Below are 16,346 nucleotides of genomic sequence, written 5' to 3'. Positions count from 1 at the left end.
TATACTCCCTATTAATAGAAATATACAGCTATAAAAGTAATAGAAAAAGTTGATTGTTGAGAACATTCACATTTGTTTTGAGTCCATCTGTTAACCCTGTTTCTCTTTTTTCGTATATGGCACACATGAGCCCCAGTGGAATCGAATAGAAAGTCCTGCATCAGGGTTTCTTCACAATTACTTGAAGAGCCTGTGAGCTAAAAAAAGGAAAAAATTAGGAACTAAACCTTGCCCTTTCAATGGTCAAAGCAAGAATTCACCCTGTGATTGTCACCATCACAATAATGACCTAACAATTCTCTTCCCCCCCCCTGACATTTATTTTTAGTTTGTGTGCACATCAGCTGACACCACACTGACCCTGTATCAGTTCTCTCTGCTGCAGAGCTTGTGAGAGGGATTAGAGCAGGTATGGCACTTTCCACTATTTTGGCAGTGCTACTTGGATACGTTGCTTCCATAGAGACTCTGACCAACACATGCACAAAACAAAAGCATTTATAGAAGTGATACTATTTGTGTTTTGACTTTGTTAATTCTTTGGCTGAAGGGTAAAACTATACAATATTGTTTCATCTGTGAAGCAACATTTCTTCTTTTGGACAAGTAGTTTTAGAGAGGTCGTGCAAAAGGGACTTAAAGTCTTCAATCAACCATGATTACATGATTTTGTTGCTACTGAAACGCTGCCAGAAGTCCAATAACTTTAGCTAAGGAGACAATCACAAGTAGGCCAAATCAGGCCAACTATGGTTGAACTTGCCCTTTAATGCGCCGGAAGCTAGATTTGCATTTTTTTAGGAATCCGGCAGCTGTAAAAACGAACACAGCCGAATAGTTTTTATTTGTAAATGAGCTACGCTGCGTGCATACTGTGAAAAGGAATGCAAAGGTCAAAGGGCCCGAGTGCTGTGGGAGATTGTGTAGCTCAGCATCGAAGGAACACATGCACACTCGCTACTTTGTTGTGGTTCAGACACTAGTGTTACATTTCCCCATGGTGCATGAAAACCTCTGTGCATCCTGAAAATAATTTTGAATTCTATATGAGGGTGATGTAGTGACCACCCTGAGTGCAGAGACCTCATTCACAAGCAGGAAGTGGCTGCATTTTATGGATGAACTTTATGGAAGGATCCTATTGGCGGTTTGACACATATGACAAAGTGCTGTACTTGAGTAGAGGAAGTTTTATTCTTAGGACACTTAGCTTAAGGAATGCATTGTGCATACTGAGCTGCTGTACTCGGGAAGGCCATTGTGGAGATGGGGGAGTGTATCCTGCATAGAAGCTTAACTCAATTCTGCCCAAATCTTGTTTAAGGTTGGATTTCCCTCTAAATACTGTTTTTTTTTTTTTAATTCAGCAGTCAAATCTCAAGCCTGTAAAACAATGCTTTTAGTTGCACTAACACGCAATACAATTTAATAATTACCAGTTTTTCAATGCCAGTCTGGGACTATTTTCATCTTTCTTGCTTTCTTTAAAATCTCCTGGTATACTTTGGGAAATGGTGTGCCATAATATCATTTGTAGTTTTGTCGTTGTTGCCAACCCCACCCGTGGTCCTGACTGCATTGTCTTTGAACAGGTGCACTGTGGATTTAGGAGTCACGGGATCTTTTCCAAGACACACAAATGCAGCACCAGGATTAGGATGACCCGATACTAATAGCTCACATCGCTCAGTCTCTTGCTTTCACTCTCTCAATCTGTCATCGTCATCCTCCCTCTCACATGGTTTTGGCCTTTCCTTCCCAATCTGTCACATCTCTCTCTCTGTTTGATTCATCATCTCCCTCACTCATTCTCTCTCCCCCTCTTTCTATCATGGCAATATGTATCTCTCAGACATGGGCTGAATCCATCAGTTCTAGATTCTTGTCCATCTAATGTAATCCCCCAGACCCATGATACGTCAAGAGTAGTTTTCAATGGTACCTAACATTCAACTTGAAATTTTAACCTGTTTTTTGGTGATGGAGAAATATTTTTTTTGTATTAAAAGCAAGAACATGATACATATTACTCTTAAAAATGAAAAATTTGAATGAATCAATAAAACCAGTAGCTTATGCTGACTCATATTAGCTAATATTAGCAAAGTTTTCTCTATTTGTTCTAGTATAACAATGTTAGCGTTAGCATTATCCTATAATTGTCCCCTGTGGAACATAGTGAGACAGTTAAGTGACAACTATTGACATAAAAGAGACATAAAGTCAGCAAACTGGCTCAGTTATGTCAGTTACAAAGCAATAAGTTTGTAGCCATGCTAAGCTAACTTTCATACCAGACAAAGTAAAAGACTGTAGCTGCAAATCCTCTTGAGTGTATTGAACTGAACAAGGGCTGTGTTTTCTTGTGTATGAACTCAACTTTCCATTTCTAAAAGGAAGAATGTGTTAATTCTTCTTTCAGAAGTTGCATAGTCTGGCCTTTTTTTTTTTTTTTTACGTCATCTTATGAGTTTTGTTCAAAGTGGATGTCTCCTCAATGATGTCAGTGACACTAGTGTGTGTCTATTCTTTCCCCTCACTTGTCACGCATTGTGAGTTGCTCAAACAATGTGCGCAAAAGCCCTGCTCCAATACGTGCTGACTGCAGTGGGTGTATTGTGAGAGCGTCGGAGTGGGAATATGCATCAGCGGTGCTTGACCAGTAAGCTGACTCACTGATAAAAAAGATGCCTGTGTGTGCTTCCTATAACAACTTGACCCTTTTCTTTCAACTGGAAGTCATCCAGTAACCAGAGAATGAGAAAACAGTCTACATAGATAAGCGCTATTGTAAACACCAAGAGGTTATATTAATAAATCAACGCATAATTCAACCAACAACAGATTATATTTACAATTTTACAAGAAAACAGTGAATTACAAAACTTATCGGTAAACATTATGCATAAATACTTCAAATAAAAAACCTTTAGCTCTTACTGCAGTGCAAATTTCCAGTATATTTTCTTTTTGATGAGTAAGGATTCAGTTTTTGCCAACTTAGGATTCCCAACATGTTTTCATTGAGCGCTTTCGTCATTGTTGGTCACTCCATTGTCATCGTGGTGCAGACTCCCCAATTTCCGTGGCAACAAATAGACCTTTTTTTTCTGCTTGCATTATCGTAGATGATCTGGGACTTCCACCTGGAAATTGACAATGCTAAGTCAGTTTTAAATGCAGGCCATAAAAAAAAGAAGTTTTTCAGGCATTCATTCATGCTTTTCAAGAAATATGATAATGGCGGCAAAGAGACTGAGAGGAATGAGTCAGTGGTCATGACTGAGAAACATGAAAAACGTTGTAATTATGACTTCTGAGGCATGGGAACAAGAATGTAGTGTTAAAACCACACACGCTTCCTTTCATTATAGGGAGAAAAGCTGATTTATTGTGCTGACGTTAGGCTCATACAGTAGCCAGACTGCAAATTCCATCAGCTGAGAAATTTGAGAAATGTAAATTGTTTTACATGTTCGAAAATACGCTTTCTTGACATGAGTTCGATTGATACCACTCTCATGTCTGTATGATATACTGTATATGATGCTAGCTTAGCTTAGCTTCACACGAAGATGTGAAGGAAACAAGGGCAAACAGCTAGTTGATATGTTAAATATTATTTGTTTAATGTGTGTAAGTGTAAAATTATGTTTTATTGGCTTTACATAGAGCCAGCTGTTTCCCCCATTTCCAGTCTCTATGCTATGCTAAGCTAACTAGCCGCTGACCATGTACACCTTTCTTTGTGACTAACACTGTGCAGACACCTTATAGGAATCATGAATATCTATATTCAATTACATGGACTGCTCATTTTAACTGTTTTCTCGATATGCTTGCAAAACCGGACTTAGCATCAAATCTGTGTGCGATGTCCAGAGTGGCGTCAACAGATGAAGTGTTGGTGGGCAGTTTTGTTAAATGTGCAGTGTTGGTGCATGCTGTGGTAATGTGTCATATCAGTCTTTATCACAGCTCCAATGAAGAGTTTCTAATAATATCTGCACTAAGTGGCAGGAATTTCACAGCTAGGAGACCCTGCCATCTGAGGGCAGAGCTGATTTTCCACTCTAACAATGTAACGAGCTGTGCTATAGCTTCAGCCAAGATAACACTTGTCTCTCATGAGCATAACACAAAAACAAAGTTCCTTTAACAGTAACAGTAACATACTGTTATAATACATGAGATAGACCTGAATTAGTTTGTCTCATTGTCTTTGTTTTACATCTTTTCTCTGTATCAGCCTATCTTCCTCTTCAGGATAAGAATACTTGACTGTCTTGGCTGACATTATTGACTATATTTTGGCTCTCTCTTTGGCTGTAAAGGCATTGTGATCATACCACACTGCTGGTTGGTGGTAAGCAGACTTTTGCCTGCCAACCCCAGCATAGAGACAGAACAAAGCCTGTCAGCCACAGAGATGACTCAGACACCACTGACTCTGTGTCATCCTCATCAAAGTTAAGCGTCCTACTTGTTCAGTTTGCCTGTAGAGGAGGAATGTTTTTTGCCACTTTTCAGTCAATACATTTCTAAATAATTCAATATGATACAGTATTTAGGGGCCAATGCCACTGATGATGCTGATGACACGACTAGAAATGTTAACAATTAAGAGTGAATTTTGACCATTATATGATATATACCAATCAGCAATAACATTATGACCGCCTGGGCACCCTGGTGGTCATAATGTTATGCAGCCCCATATGCAACTAACTGCAATGCACTGTGTTCTGACGCGCTTTCCCTAGTCGAACAGCATTTAACTTTTTCCAAGGCCCAGTCTTGAGCCTACAGTAAGTCTCGTCTGTTTGGATCGGACGCCACATAGGCCAACGCTCACTCCCCTGCCAATGTGCATCAAATGAGCCGCTTGTCCGCCCAAATTAACCTGTCTCTGGTTCACCGCTTTTCTTCCCCTGGACACTTTTTGATAGGTACTGACCACTGCAGACGGGGAACACCCCACAAGAGCTGCAGTCGTCTAGCCATCACAATTTGGCCTGTCAGTGGTCATAATGTTATGGCTGATTGATATATATATATATCCCTATTGTTGCACATATCCTTACACTCACCCGTTTCAGGCTGCGGAGGCTGCTGTTGCGGATGGACTCCATCAGCTGGTCATGGGCTGACCTCATTGGTGTGGATGGCCTGCTGCCCTCCTCCCCTCTCCTCTCCACCGACACGGGCCTCAGCGCGTTCTTGAGCTCCTTCAGGATGCAGCTCGTCTCATCTTTCCCCGACTCCTTCGACTTCCCTTTCTTGCCCTTCTTACCTTTTGTCTTTGTCACCTTCTTGCTGCCCGCCTCGTGTGCCTTGATGACCTCCGCAATCATCCTGGTGGGCTTCTTCTCCCGCTGCGGAGGAGGCAGTGGTGGAGGAGGTGGGGGGGGAGGAGGCGGTGGAGGCGGAGGAGGAGGTGGAGCAGGAGGAGTCTGTTTTTTAGGCAGGTCACTTCGGGGAAGTTTGGGAGAGGCTCTGGGTGAGTTGTAAGGTGAAGAACGAGGAGTTCCTTTCTAGTGATAAAAGAAGGAAGATGGATAATGACAAATACATTTTGTGCTGAAAGTTGCAAGTACAAACACTAAGCAGGGTAAAATGTTGACTGTTTGAATGTGGGATGTTTTATGGGAGTTAGAGTTTAAATTTAAGCATTGAAAGCAGTTGAAGTGTGGGTTGAAGTTAAAGGACTGAAAGGGTTGCAGAGTAATTTGAAGCGTAAGAATTTCAAAGAGTGAAATTGTCATTTGAAGTGTAAGAGATGAAAGCAGTTGAAGTGTAATCATTTCAAGTTTATGTCCTGTAGACAGTTGGACTGTTGAAGTCCACCGGAAGCACTGGAAAAGTAAATAGTAAGTAAATAGTTGAAGTGTCAGTTGTGTAGCAGTTTAACTGAAAGAAGGGTAAGCACTGAAAGCAAGTGAACTGTCAGCTGAGGACTAAGATGTGAAAGCAGTTGAAATGTCATTTGACAAATAAACATGGAAAGCAGTTGAATTATCTATTGAAGTGTTGCGATAAAAGCAGTTCAAATGTCAAAGTTACATATCATTAGCATATAGCTTGTTAGCTGAAGAACTGTTTATAACAGATGTGGAGCCTTTGAAAACAATAATGCCGAACAACAGAGAAGCAGAATGCAATTGTCGACCTGTGCACTGCTTATTAGACATGTTCTATAATGGAGTAAAATAACCAGTGCATGGGTGCCCGGTTGGCTCAGTCGGTAGAACTGGCGACCAATATAAGGAGTTGCTGCAGCGGCCCGGGTTCGAATCCGACCTGCGGCCCTTTGCTGCGTATCATCCCCTCTCTCTTTACCCCCCTTTCCTGTCAGTCTTCAGCTGTCTCTATTAAATAAAGGCATTAAAAAAATTACCAGTGCAGTGGTTCTTGGGTTAACTGCTCCCTCTGGCACCCCCTGATGGTCCTGCTGCTGCTGCCGCTGCTCCTGCAGCCGTTTCTGTCTCTGGCGGTCCTGGTTCCTGGTGAGGATCCCCGTCATGCTCATCCTGGGACCAGGGAGATTGAACTGGTAGCCCAGCTTGATCAAAGTGCAGTTTTCCCTCAGAATCTTCACCATCTCCATCTCTACCTGTGAGGGGGATGTTGTTACACCCGGTTACACATTGCACATGCAGGTAGAGAAGGACTGCTAACCATCTTCCTTAGTGAAGATTTGTTTGATTGAGAAGTGTAAGAAGAGAACTGACCTGTCCTCCACACATGTGTCTCTGGTTGTGAAACCGAAGTTCAGTCAGAGTGTTGTTCCCTGGGAGTGCTTGAACCAGCGCCATCACGCCCTTCCCGGTCACATAGTTGGACTCTATATTCAGGCTGGTGATGGAAGAGTTCTCCCTCAGCATCTTAGCAATGGCCAGAGCCACAGGGTCATCAGCTCGGGTGTTCGCAAGGCTAAAGACCCGTACGTGTGTGTTGGATCTCAGTGCCTCAGCAAATCGGATGAGGGTTTCCTAAGAAGTAAATTAGGATGCTTATATTTTCCAGAACATAGAGAACTTGTCACCACCACCTCCAACACCACATTGAGGATCCCTGAAGACATATAATACCCCCTCTTGCTACTCCACATAATACTAAAATTAGTCAAATAACCTAGCTACTACTTGCCATTGAGTAAACCACAATACGACTTAAACTTAGCTAAGGATGCCTACAGAAAACCTTGTCAAAGCTGTTAAATGAGGACACCATGTTCATTTTCTAGTCATACGAGGCAAGATGCCTGGTTCTAAAAATAAGCTGGCAGACAATCAAAAGTTAGGTCAGTAATGAGCAGGATACTAGCAAGATGGAAGCTAACAAATGTCTAACTAACCAAACTCAAACCACACTTCAAAACTCTTAGAGCTTATCTACTATTTTGACGAAACAGCAGAACTTGGACCTTTATCAAGCAGGTTGCATATTCTGAGCTGTTTGGTTGTAGGTTATCAGGATAGCACACTTGGGCTGTTTTATCACTGTATCAACCTTAAACAGCATGTGTCTATTACCTGTGAGATATCTTCAATGTTGTTGAGATTAACCTCTGTGAGTTCAGAGTCATCGCTTAGAACTCGTTGGAGAGCATCATCGACAACGGTTGGGTTTCCGGTCATGTTTGGGTCGACAGGTGGAGGGGGAGGAGTCAGTCTGATAGGCTCCACCCTCTGCGGCTTCAGTAGCATTGGGGCAGTGACCTGTGACATCAGCGCCCCAGAATCCTTTGAGAGTTCGGGTTTTAAGTTATTATCTTCCTCCTCTTCGTCTTCTTCCTCCTCCGTAACCACTTCCTCCTCTTCCTCACTCTCCTCTTCTTCCTCTTCCTCCTCCTCTTCTTCCTCCTCCTCCTCCTCTTCCTCTTCCTCTTCCTCTTCCTTCTCCTTTTGTGTTTCATGCTTTTTCTGTTCTTTCTCATTTTCAACATCTTTTTCATCCTCTGCTCCGCTGTTTTCTTCTGTCACACACTCCTCCTCTTGTTCTTCATCCTGTATTGAAACACAATACTGTAATCATCAGTATTTGTTTTCTTACATAATATGTATATTGTCAAGCTAAATAAACGCAGATGGTTTAACAGATTGTTATATTTTATCTTTCTATTAGTACTTCAAATGACTTCCCACTTTTAGCTTTTTTGGGTAATCTGTCTTGAGTTCTATCTGATACAACTTCAAACAAGCTGGCTTTGCCTCTGGCACATTGTACAGATGCCAAGTAAATCTAATTAAGTGTCATCACTGACCGGTTTGGGGCTTCCTCCACCTATCTCGTCCTCCAGCAGTCTACGCGTCTCATTTTCCCAATACTGCATGAGGGCCTCTCTGCTGAAGGTGCCTGTCGGGGTCTTGTCAGTCTGGTCTCTCTGTCTGAGTCCTATGGGCACATTGGCATCTGGATCAATGTCCGCCAGCTCCTTCTCCAACTCAGCCAGCTCTTCAGGGCTAAGGGAGGCCAAAAGCTCGTCCTCGTCGACATCTTCGTACTTACTCAGCTCTCGACGGTACCCGAAACAGCTCATGGTGTGATTAGCACAGACCAGTCAGTATAAGTTTAAACTACCACAGAAAGACCAGTTCTTGAGTTGTGATTCAGTCCAGTCCCCAAAATGAAATAGCCGTGTGGGTATAGAGGTTCCAACAAAAGGCAAGGTGGCTGGAGATCCACGGACATAAGGGGTCATTGGAAATTCAGAGTCCAGTTGAGGTGATCCTTGCCGGGCGAAGGTGTTTGGACTTACTGGGTCCAGTCAAAATGTGCTTCTGATGAAACCCCTCTCCAGTCTGAGCCAGATCTATCCTGGCCAGTCGTGTTGCTGTGAGTCTGTGTGTGTGTGTCGGTGTCCTCTCCTCTCTAATCTCACCAGCTGCTGTTTAGGCCTTAAGAGAGGTATCAGAGGGGGAACGTACCAAAGTGTGGACCCCATGATGCAGCGTCTTTTTTGGGAGGCACTGCTCTGAGAGACAGAGCCACAAAAAGCATGTGAGCTCAGAGACTGTGGCCTGTCAATGTAGCAGTCTGTCACCACGGCCTGAGTGGCTTTGTTCATGGCCAAAAAAGACCAACTGGGCCCAACAGAACATAACAAGAAAGATAAACAGAGATAATGTTTGGCCCGCAAAACACCACGGCTCACTGCATATCCGTCAGCAAAGAGATGTCAGCACATCCCTCATTGTTACAGTTTTTAACATAGCAGAGTTACATATGTAGCTTTTCTGTCTGTTTTTAGTTTTTTACCCTGATTCCTCGATTGTCTGATAACTTTTTTTACATTTTGTACAAGAATCCAGCTAATTGTATTTTTAGCCTTGCCAGCAGCATGGTTCTAGGGATGGTAATGGTCTGTCAGTCGCCCCCATTGTCAATATCTTAACTTCCACATGAATTGCCATGACATTTTGTAACATATACGGTCCCCAGGGGATGAATCCCACTGCCTTTGGTGCCCCTGACTTGACATTCCCCATCAGCCTCAGCTTGACTTTAAGTTTAAAATTTTAGCATGCACCAGAAGATTAGCCGGCTGTCATAAGCATTTAGCTTAAAGAAAGGCCTCTCAGAGCTGCTACCATGGCTGTAGACTCTTGTTTAAATGCCCTCACCTTATTTGACCTTTCAAATTGATAACAAAGTGTGGATCAGAATGACGTCAATAGTCGAATGCACATTAATATAAATCAGGTTGCCAAGAAAAACATAGTTGTTACATCACAGGATTTGTTTTGTAAAGTAGCTTGCGTCACTAGTAAGTCGATCATTTGGTGTTTTTATTTTTCTCTTTTTCAAAATTTTGGTTGAGAGCAGATTTAGAAGTTATAGAATGCAAACCTGCTGTGACACACTGCCACGTACAAACACATGAATAGCTCATCATCAGCGTCATCACTCCAAATCTTTCAGTCTGTCTCAGAGAACATAATGAAAACACAGGAATTATGCTGATATTATGGAGGGGTTTTAAACAGCTCAGAGCTCTGTTTGTTCTAATCTGCTGTTGAGTGATAGGTTGTGGTTACACTCAGAATGGCTTTATTAACACACAAAGAGAACAAAAACACTTTGAATCGCTGCTTTGGTGATTTAATTCCACTTTAGTCAGTAAGCTCTAAGATACAGATCCAAACACAGGATACAAAAGTGTATTTTTTTTAATATCATGGTTTATTACAAAAAACAAAACACACAAACAAATTCATGTTATATAAGTTAAGTAAGTTAAGTAACAATACTATAATGATTTTCATTTTCAAACCCCATATTGACTATACAATGTGTACACTTGAAGCCGGCACAAAGTGAGAATAATGTTGTCCACCCACAAAGGTGTTTCCACTTAACCTGCCTAATTGGACCTCTTCGCAGGACCGTGTGGGCGAGTGTGCGTTGTGCTTGATTGCGCTCGGTTGCACCTTTTAGGGCGGTACAACTTAGAGTTATTCTGATGAGTTATTCTGATGAGTTGCTGTGGTTTGGTAACCTTATACAAGTCCCTGCCCTTCCCTGCACTTATCCTTGACCTGAGGTCTAATCAGCAAGAAGTGAAAACACCTGTGTTGTGAGACGTCAAACACATTTGCAATGCAGTCTAGAATATAAGCGTTAATGATATTGTATTAGACAGGAACAGAAAGAGACCGCTATGGCAACACAGTCAACCACAGCAAGGCACACAAGCGAAACTTAGAAAATTAAATACAAAAGAAGTTTAAGAGAAAATATATTCCCATTTGGTGTATTTTAAAAGAGTGACTTGTGCATTTTCTTTTGTGTTTCAATCACACAGATACAAATGAATTGTGTTTCACGTCAGCGAGAGATCACCATACAGGCAGTAGTCTCTGTAGGTCACATAGTTCTTCAGTCTCGGAGGAAAAGGGATGTCAGCCATGGCTTTAGGGTCATTCAGCGTCCTGAGGCTCATGTGACCTCTGATTATCAGTCGACACAAGTGCTGCAGAGACCTTGGCTTGCCTTGGGCGCACAAAAACACATATAACCTTTAGTTACTTAAAACTTCCTCAACATAATGGATCTCTTTTTTGAAATATAAAGTAATGGATCTGATGTTTTACTCAGTATGTCCAAAATCTCATCCCACTCTGGCCTCCTCTTTAGGATGCGTTTGAGCTTGGGACAGATGTTGATATGGCTGACATAGTCCAGGAGCATCCTTACAACACTGCCAACCAGATGTGTCAGCCATGACACAGATACAAACTCACAGAACTGAAGAGAGAAAGAAAAATAAGGAATGGGATTTATTGTATATGTTGTGTTAGTGGCTCATTGATAGGTTGATCTTTCGCACGGTGAACTGACTGCTGTCTTTGTGCGAGTCTAAACGTGCTCTTACTGGGATGGCGTTAGGTTGGCTGTAAATCTGGTAGGCTTGGTTATGGAGGTCAGTCCAGGTACTATCCATTGCTTCCCCATCACCATGGCAACACTGGAAACACCTGCCACAGTGTCGCACACATAAAATGGTCAAATGTGCAGTTTTATAAATGGCCTTTCAGTGCAGTTTCAGTGTTTGCATTACTACACATGCAGTGCCGACAATGGAGGAGAGTGAGAAACAGTTGGCTGATATACTACTATATACTATACTTGAATTTCCCTCGGGATAAATAAGTATCTATCTATCTATCTATATGGCTATAAGTGGCTACCAGATCTGGACCACCTGTGGACCATAATTCATTGCTGTGATGTGGATTTACTGAAATCAAATATGTTTAAAAAAAGCTGATAAATGTACTTGTAAGCGTGATATCCATTGTTGAGCAGTAGTCTCATCATGACGGGGTCCCTCAGGCTATACTGCAGGGCTGTGGGGAACAGTGTGTTGGTGAGCGCTCTGAAATAACAATTCACCTCTGCTCCATAGGACAGCAACAGCTGCACCAACTCATACCTGGAAATGGCCAGACAGAGGGATGTCATAAATTATCATTAATCATGGATTATCCTAAATGAGGATACACACACCTCTCAGCGCGTATTGCGACCAGGATGCATCGCAGTGGGTCCAGGTCAGTCCTTGCTCCAGCCGCCAGCAACATCTCCGCACAGGTTACATCACCATTGGAAACGGCAAAGTACAGAGGAGACTTCCTAAGGTCGCAGTAGTTCTCTGCAACAAGATTTATATTGGAGCAGCTTAAAAGATGCATTATGACTATAAATTATTGTTGCATGATTTAATAGAAAAGATGATGCACTTTGAAGGACAATGCCAGTGGTCTAAATGTAGTTTAACTTGTTTTCCACAATAAGCACTCATAAAACAACATAACAACATTACTATTTTAAAGTCTCTGGTTTCCATTTATTACTCTACAGCAGAATAAATCAATATACAGACATTTTAAACGACTTTGAGGTAGGGAAACCACCACAGCGATCAATTATTCATGTTTATCCTTTGGTCGGAGTTACTACTAAGGTACTGATGTTGCAAGCAGTAAACTCTCTAAACTTGTCATCTGTGGTGCATTTAGGGACTCTATGATCAGAGAAACTTGATGAAACTTAATGTGTTTTTTGAGCAAGCGTGTATGGGAGAGAGTTTACCAGAGATGTGCGTGTCTAGCAAGGCATTGACATCGTATCCCTTATGGATTAGCAGCTCCAGACACTCAACCTGTCCCCCGTCAGCTGCTGAGTGGACCGGGTCCTGGCCTGAGAGACGGATAGCTCTCTTTGTGGTGATGGGGAGGAGAGTCCTCAGGGCTCTACAGAGAGAGAGATAGAGAGAAAGAGAGAGAGAGAGATGGGGTTGAGGGCAAACAGCAAGAGAGTGAGAGACAGAAACAGTGAAAAACAAATGCGAAAAGAACAAAACAGGACATAGAGAAAAATGTTCATTAGATTGTGGTTTGTGCCACAGTGTTATTTGGTGACGGCACTGAAAAACAGTGATAAACAGAAGGCTCTTTGTGAAAATGACTACAGTGAAAACACTGCAGAGCTGTGAGGTGCAGAGAGAGAGACATGTTCCAGTCTACAGTTTCATCAATTTGGCTGCAAAATAGGACAAAAGGAATGTTAATTTGTCTCCAGTCATTTAGTTCTTACTGGAACTGGATTATCGTTTAAAACTCTGATATTCTCAAGCTCCTAGCATGAGAATACAGTCTCAATTAGTGCGTCAGGATGATTGGGTGCTCTTTTGCATCGCCACATGCATCGCCACATGAATGTCAGCTCACAGTATGTGTCCCTCATATGCGGCCCTGTGGATGGGCAGCTGGCAGGCGTAGCTGGCCACATTCGGGTTGGCTCCGTGCTCCAGGAGCAGCTTGATGCAATCCAGGTTTCCAGATCCAGCTGCATCATACAGGACTGTGTCTCCATTTCTGGCCTGGGCATTCACGTCACCACCTAGTGGAGCAAAGGGAAAATACAACAAGGTCTGATGAGTGAGAAAAACTGTTTGTGTGGTATTACTCAACATATAAACATGACGTGATGTGAAGCACTAAACACTGTGTGTATTTTAGTGCTTTACCATGCTGTATGAGTATATCTAAAGCTTCGGCGTTGCCATGCTCAGCTGCAATCCCCAGAGGAGTCACACCATGACCGTCTCTGGCAGTTACTTTGGCTCCATGTCGCAGCAGCAGCATCAGAATAGCTGGACAACCCACCTGGTGCGAGAGACAAGAAGCAAGGACATAGAGAAAGAAGGAAAGATGGTAGAGATGAAGGGAGGATAAACTGTGACATTTAAGGCCTAGATGTTTAGTTCTGATTCTGTCATGCTATAGCCAGTATCAATGCCGCGCTGTTCACCTTTGCAGCTTCATGGGTGGCCGTCCACTTAGTGAGACACACCTGCTCCACAAAGGCCCCATTCATGATGAGGGATAAAACCATGTCGTATGATTTCTGTCTCACTGCTACAAAGCGTAGAAAACACAAGATGATACGGTAAAAAGCCACACTAATGAATGATTTATTATTAAAAACTTGACTAGGCTAATGCTTAAAGTGAGGTTTGCACTTAGGAACAGTGTTGCTTTGAGCTAAACGCTAACGTCAGCAGGTATAATGTTGACCATGTTCAAGGTCGTAGATTAGCATGTTAGCTACTATTTGATAATAAGCACTGAACGCAAAGTAAATATAGAATTTAAAAAAAGACATACTAACATTTGTAACTGCAAGATTCATGTACTTAATTAGGGATAAGTGAGTGAGTAACTGACTGTGTGTGTGTTGTGTTGATTTTGTGTGTGCACTACCAATCAGCAGAGGAGACTCGTTCCTGCTGTTGGTGTTGTGTGGTGAGGTTCCATGCTGCAGCAGCATCTTGACGTTTTCCAGCAGGCCGGCCTCTGCTGCCAGAGTCAGAGACGTGTCCCCGTCCCCTGTCTGCTCCTCCAGGGTCAGGTCTGTGGACGTCAACACTGCTACAAAAACACAGATAAGATTTATTTTAGATCTAAGTAAATAGTTTCATCGAACTGCAGACGACTTTACACGCAGCCTGTCAGTGGCACTGAACTCTCACCCTGCAGCACCGCATGCAGGACGTCTTGCCGCGGCTGCGCAGCTGCTGCGTGCAGAGGCAGCCGGCCCCTGCTGTCGCTCTCTCTGAAGGCAGACACACCTGACAGCTCCTGCAGAGCATACACATCACCTGTGGAGAAACCAGCAAGACTCACACTGGGGAAACATCTGTATTACGGAATGACTGGTGCTCCCGCCTTATGCAACTTTGCTTAACATTAACTGTTCACTTTACACCGCACGCACATATTGTTGTGCTAAAACAATGATAGCTAAATAGGAACCTTACCTTTGTGTATGGCTGCCATTATCTTCATAAAGTCTTCACTGTGTGGATCCTTCCTAATAAATCAAAGAAGAACAAATTAAGGTTTTTCTTTTTTTTTTTCAGGTAGTCCCACCCAAACCCTTTGAGTGAAAGCATTTTGGATCTGAGGGCAGGTTGTACTCTCTCATACCTGTTTGTTTTAGAATATGGCAGCTTGTAGGCATCTTGGAGGCTTTCTCGAAGGGCAAACTCAGTCAGTTCCTCATTTATGCCTTCCTGCTCAAAATCATCCATTTCTATATCAAAAGACACGACGACAAACATGTGTTTCCCTGTAAACACTCTTGACTGATTCTTCCATCTTAATTGTTTATCGTCATAAAAATAGCCCAAAATCGAGTTACACATGCTGCTAACTGAAAACATGTTAAAGTCACATCTGTTAGCACTTTGTCCACGGTTGCAGGCATGCAACTTGTTTATCAGCAAAGGGCTGCTGGCACAGTATCGCCCCTGTTCAGGCTTAAAATGGTGTCACATGCAAGTACATTAGTATAAATCTGTCATATCTGAGATGGTGCCACAGAATTAATGAATTTCATGTTAGTCACATCAATCTGTCTGTCTACCTGTTGGTCTGAATGCGGGCCCTCGAGCACTCCAGCTTTTGTAAGCCTGTGTGTTTTTTGTTTTGCGGGGTCCTAAGCTGTCTGGGTTATATTTAGCTGTGACCTGCCTCAGCCGACCTGACTCAACTCACAGTGTCACGTTTTCACTTTCACAACTCCAGTGAACAAAGTACTCCATGATTGCTACGCTCATTCAAATTAGGAAATTTAGTCATATGTAAACAAAACATGTTACATGTTTGTTAGCATGACACTTCATTTGCAGAGCATTACATGTACTAAATAAGCTTACTGTTCATATTATGTTCCCACATCCCACACCAACAGTTATGTTATTGGTTAATAATTATTTGTAATACGTCTGCTTCTTTTTTCCCCCTTTCCCCTGAATATCCTCCATTGTGATTGGTATTGATGTGATAAGGGAAATCAATAATCAGTCTCAGAATATTATGCAACTGCACTTTCTGCACATCTACAAACTCACGCAACCAATTAAATAACAGCATTGAGTAAATAAGCCAAAAGTTAGACACATTTTTTTTTTTTTATCAAATAAAAGCAAAGATAGTGGCTGAAAATTCCCTGAAAAACCCCCCCCCCCCCAACACTAGAAAATCAATATCTTATTTTCACTTTCTAAACAACAGCTTGGGGAATAACCTTGACATATTCTAAGCGAAATATTAGAGAACAAGTGCCCACTTTCTCCTGATGAACAAATTGATACGTGGGAGTTTATGGAAAAAGTCTCAGACGGCGTCAGTGTGTGACACAGTGACTCAGCCTGTAGGCGGCCTCTCTACCACGTCAAAAGACTTCACCAATCTGTCTGGAGTGAAAGCAGACTGCCAGCCCATCCTCAAGTTTCACTACACGCTTGGACATTTCACACACACATACACACACAC

General features: G+C 42.4%; 2 protein-coding genes across 3 annotated transcripts; both read right to left on the bottom strand.

Moving 5' to 3' along the window:
* Positions 1 to 2,786: 2,786 nt before the first annotated feature.
* Positions 2,787 to 8,899, bottom strand: lmod2b (leiomodin 2 (cardiac) b). The gene is made up of 6 exons (XM_035679036.1): positions 8,267 to 8,899; positions 7,536 to 8,009; positions 6,732 to 6,992; positions 6,398 to 6,613; positions 5,091 to 5,534; positions 2,787 to 3,146 (listed from the first exon to the last, which is right to left on the bottom strand). The coding sequence occupies exons 1-6, from the start codon at positions 8,540 to 8,542 to the stop codon at positions 3,120 to 3,122; spliced, it is 1,698 nt and encodes a 565-aa protein (XP_035534929.1). The 5' UTR covers positions 8,543 to 8,899; the 3' UTR covers positions 2,787 to 3,119.
* Positions 8,900 to 10,095: 1,196 nt separating this feature from the next.
* On the bottom strand, positions 10,096 to 15,557 carry asb15b (ankyrin repeat and SOCS box containing 15b). Of its 2 annotated transcripts, none has more exons than XM_035678178.1 (14): positions 15,436 to 15,556; positions 14,997 to 15,102; positions 14,828 to 14,880; positions 14,540 to 14,668; positions 14,271 to 14,438; positions 13,819 to 13,925; positions 13,535 to 13,673; positions 13,236 to 13,407; positions 12,598 to 12,758; positions 12,013 to 12,157; positions 11,783 to 11,938; positions 11,378 to 11,480; positions 11,097 to 11,250; positions 10,096 to 10,995 (listed from the first exon to the last, which is right to left on the bottom strand). In XM_035678178.1, exons 2-14 carry the CDS (start codon positions 15,098 to 15,100, stop codon positions 10,826 to 10,828), a joined length of 1,761 nt encoding a protein of 586 aa, XP_035534071.1. In that variant the 5' UTR covers positions 15,101 to 15,102; positions 15,436 to 15,556; the 3' UTR covers positions 10,096 to 10,825. The 2 variants fall into 2 exon arrangements, with proteins under 2 accessions (XP_035534071.1, XP_035534079.1); XM_035678186.1 differs by having other exon boundaries at positions 10,826 to 10,995; positions 14,271 to 14,435; positions 15,436 to 15,557.
* Positions 15,558 to 16,346: the final 789 nt, after the last annotated feature.

The sequence above is a fragment of the Morone saxatilis genome, unplaced genomic scaffold, assembly GCF_004916995.1.
Source record: "Morone saxatilis isolate NCDOM2014 unplaced genomic scaffold, NCSU_SB_2.0 Contig10, whole genome shotgun sequence".
NCBI classification, from domain to species: Eukaryota; Metazoa; Chordata; class Actinopteri; family Moronidae; genus Morone; species Morone saxatilis.
The sequence above is the reverse complement of the archived record's forward strand: the minus strand, read 5'-3'. Positions and strand labels throughout refer to the sequence as shown.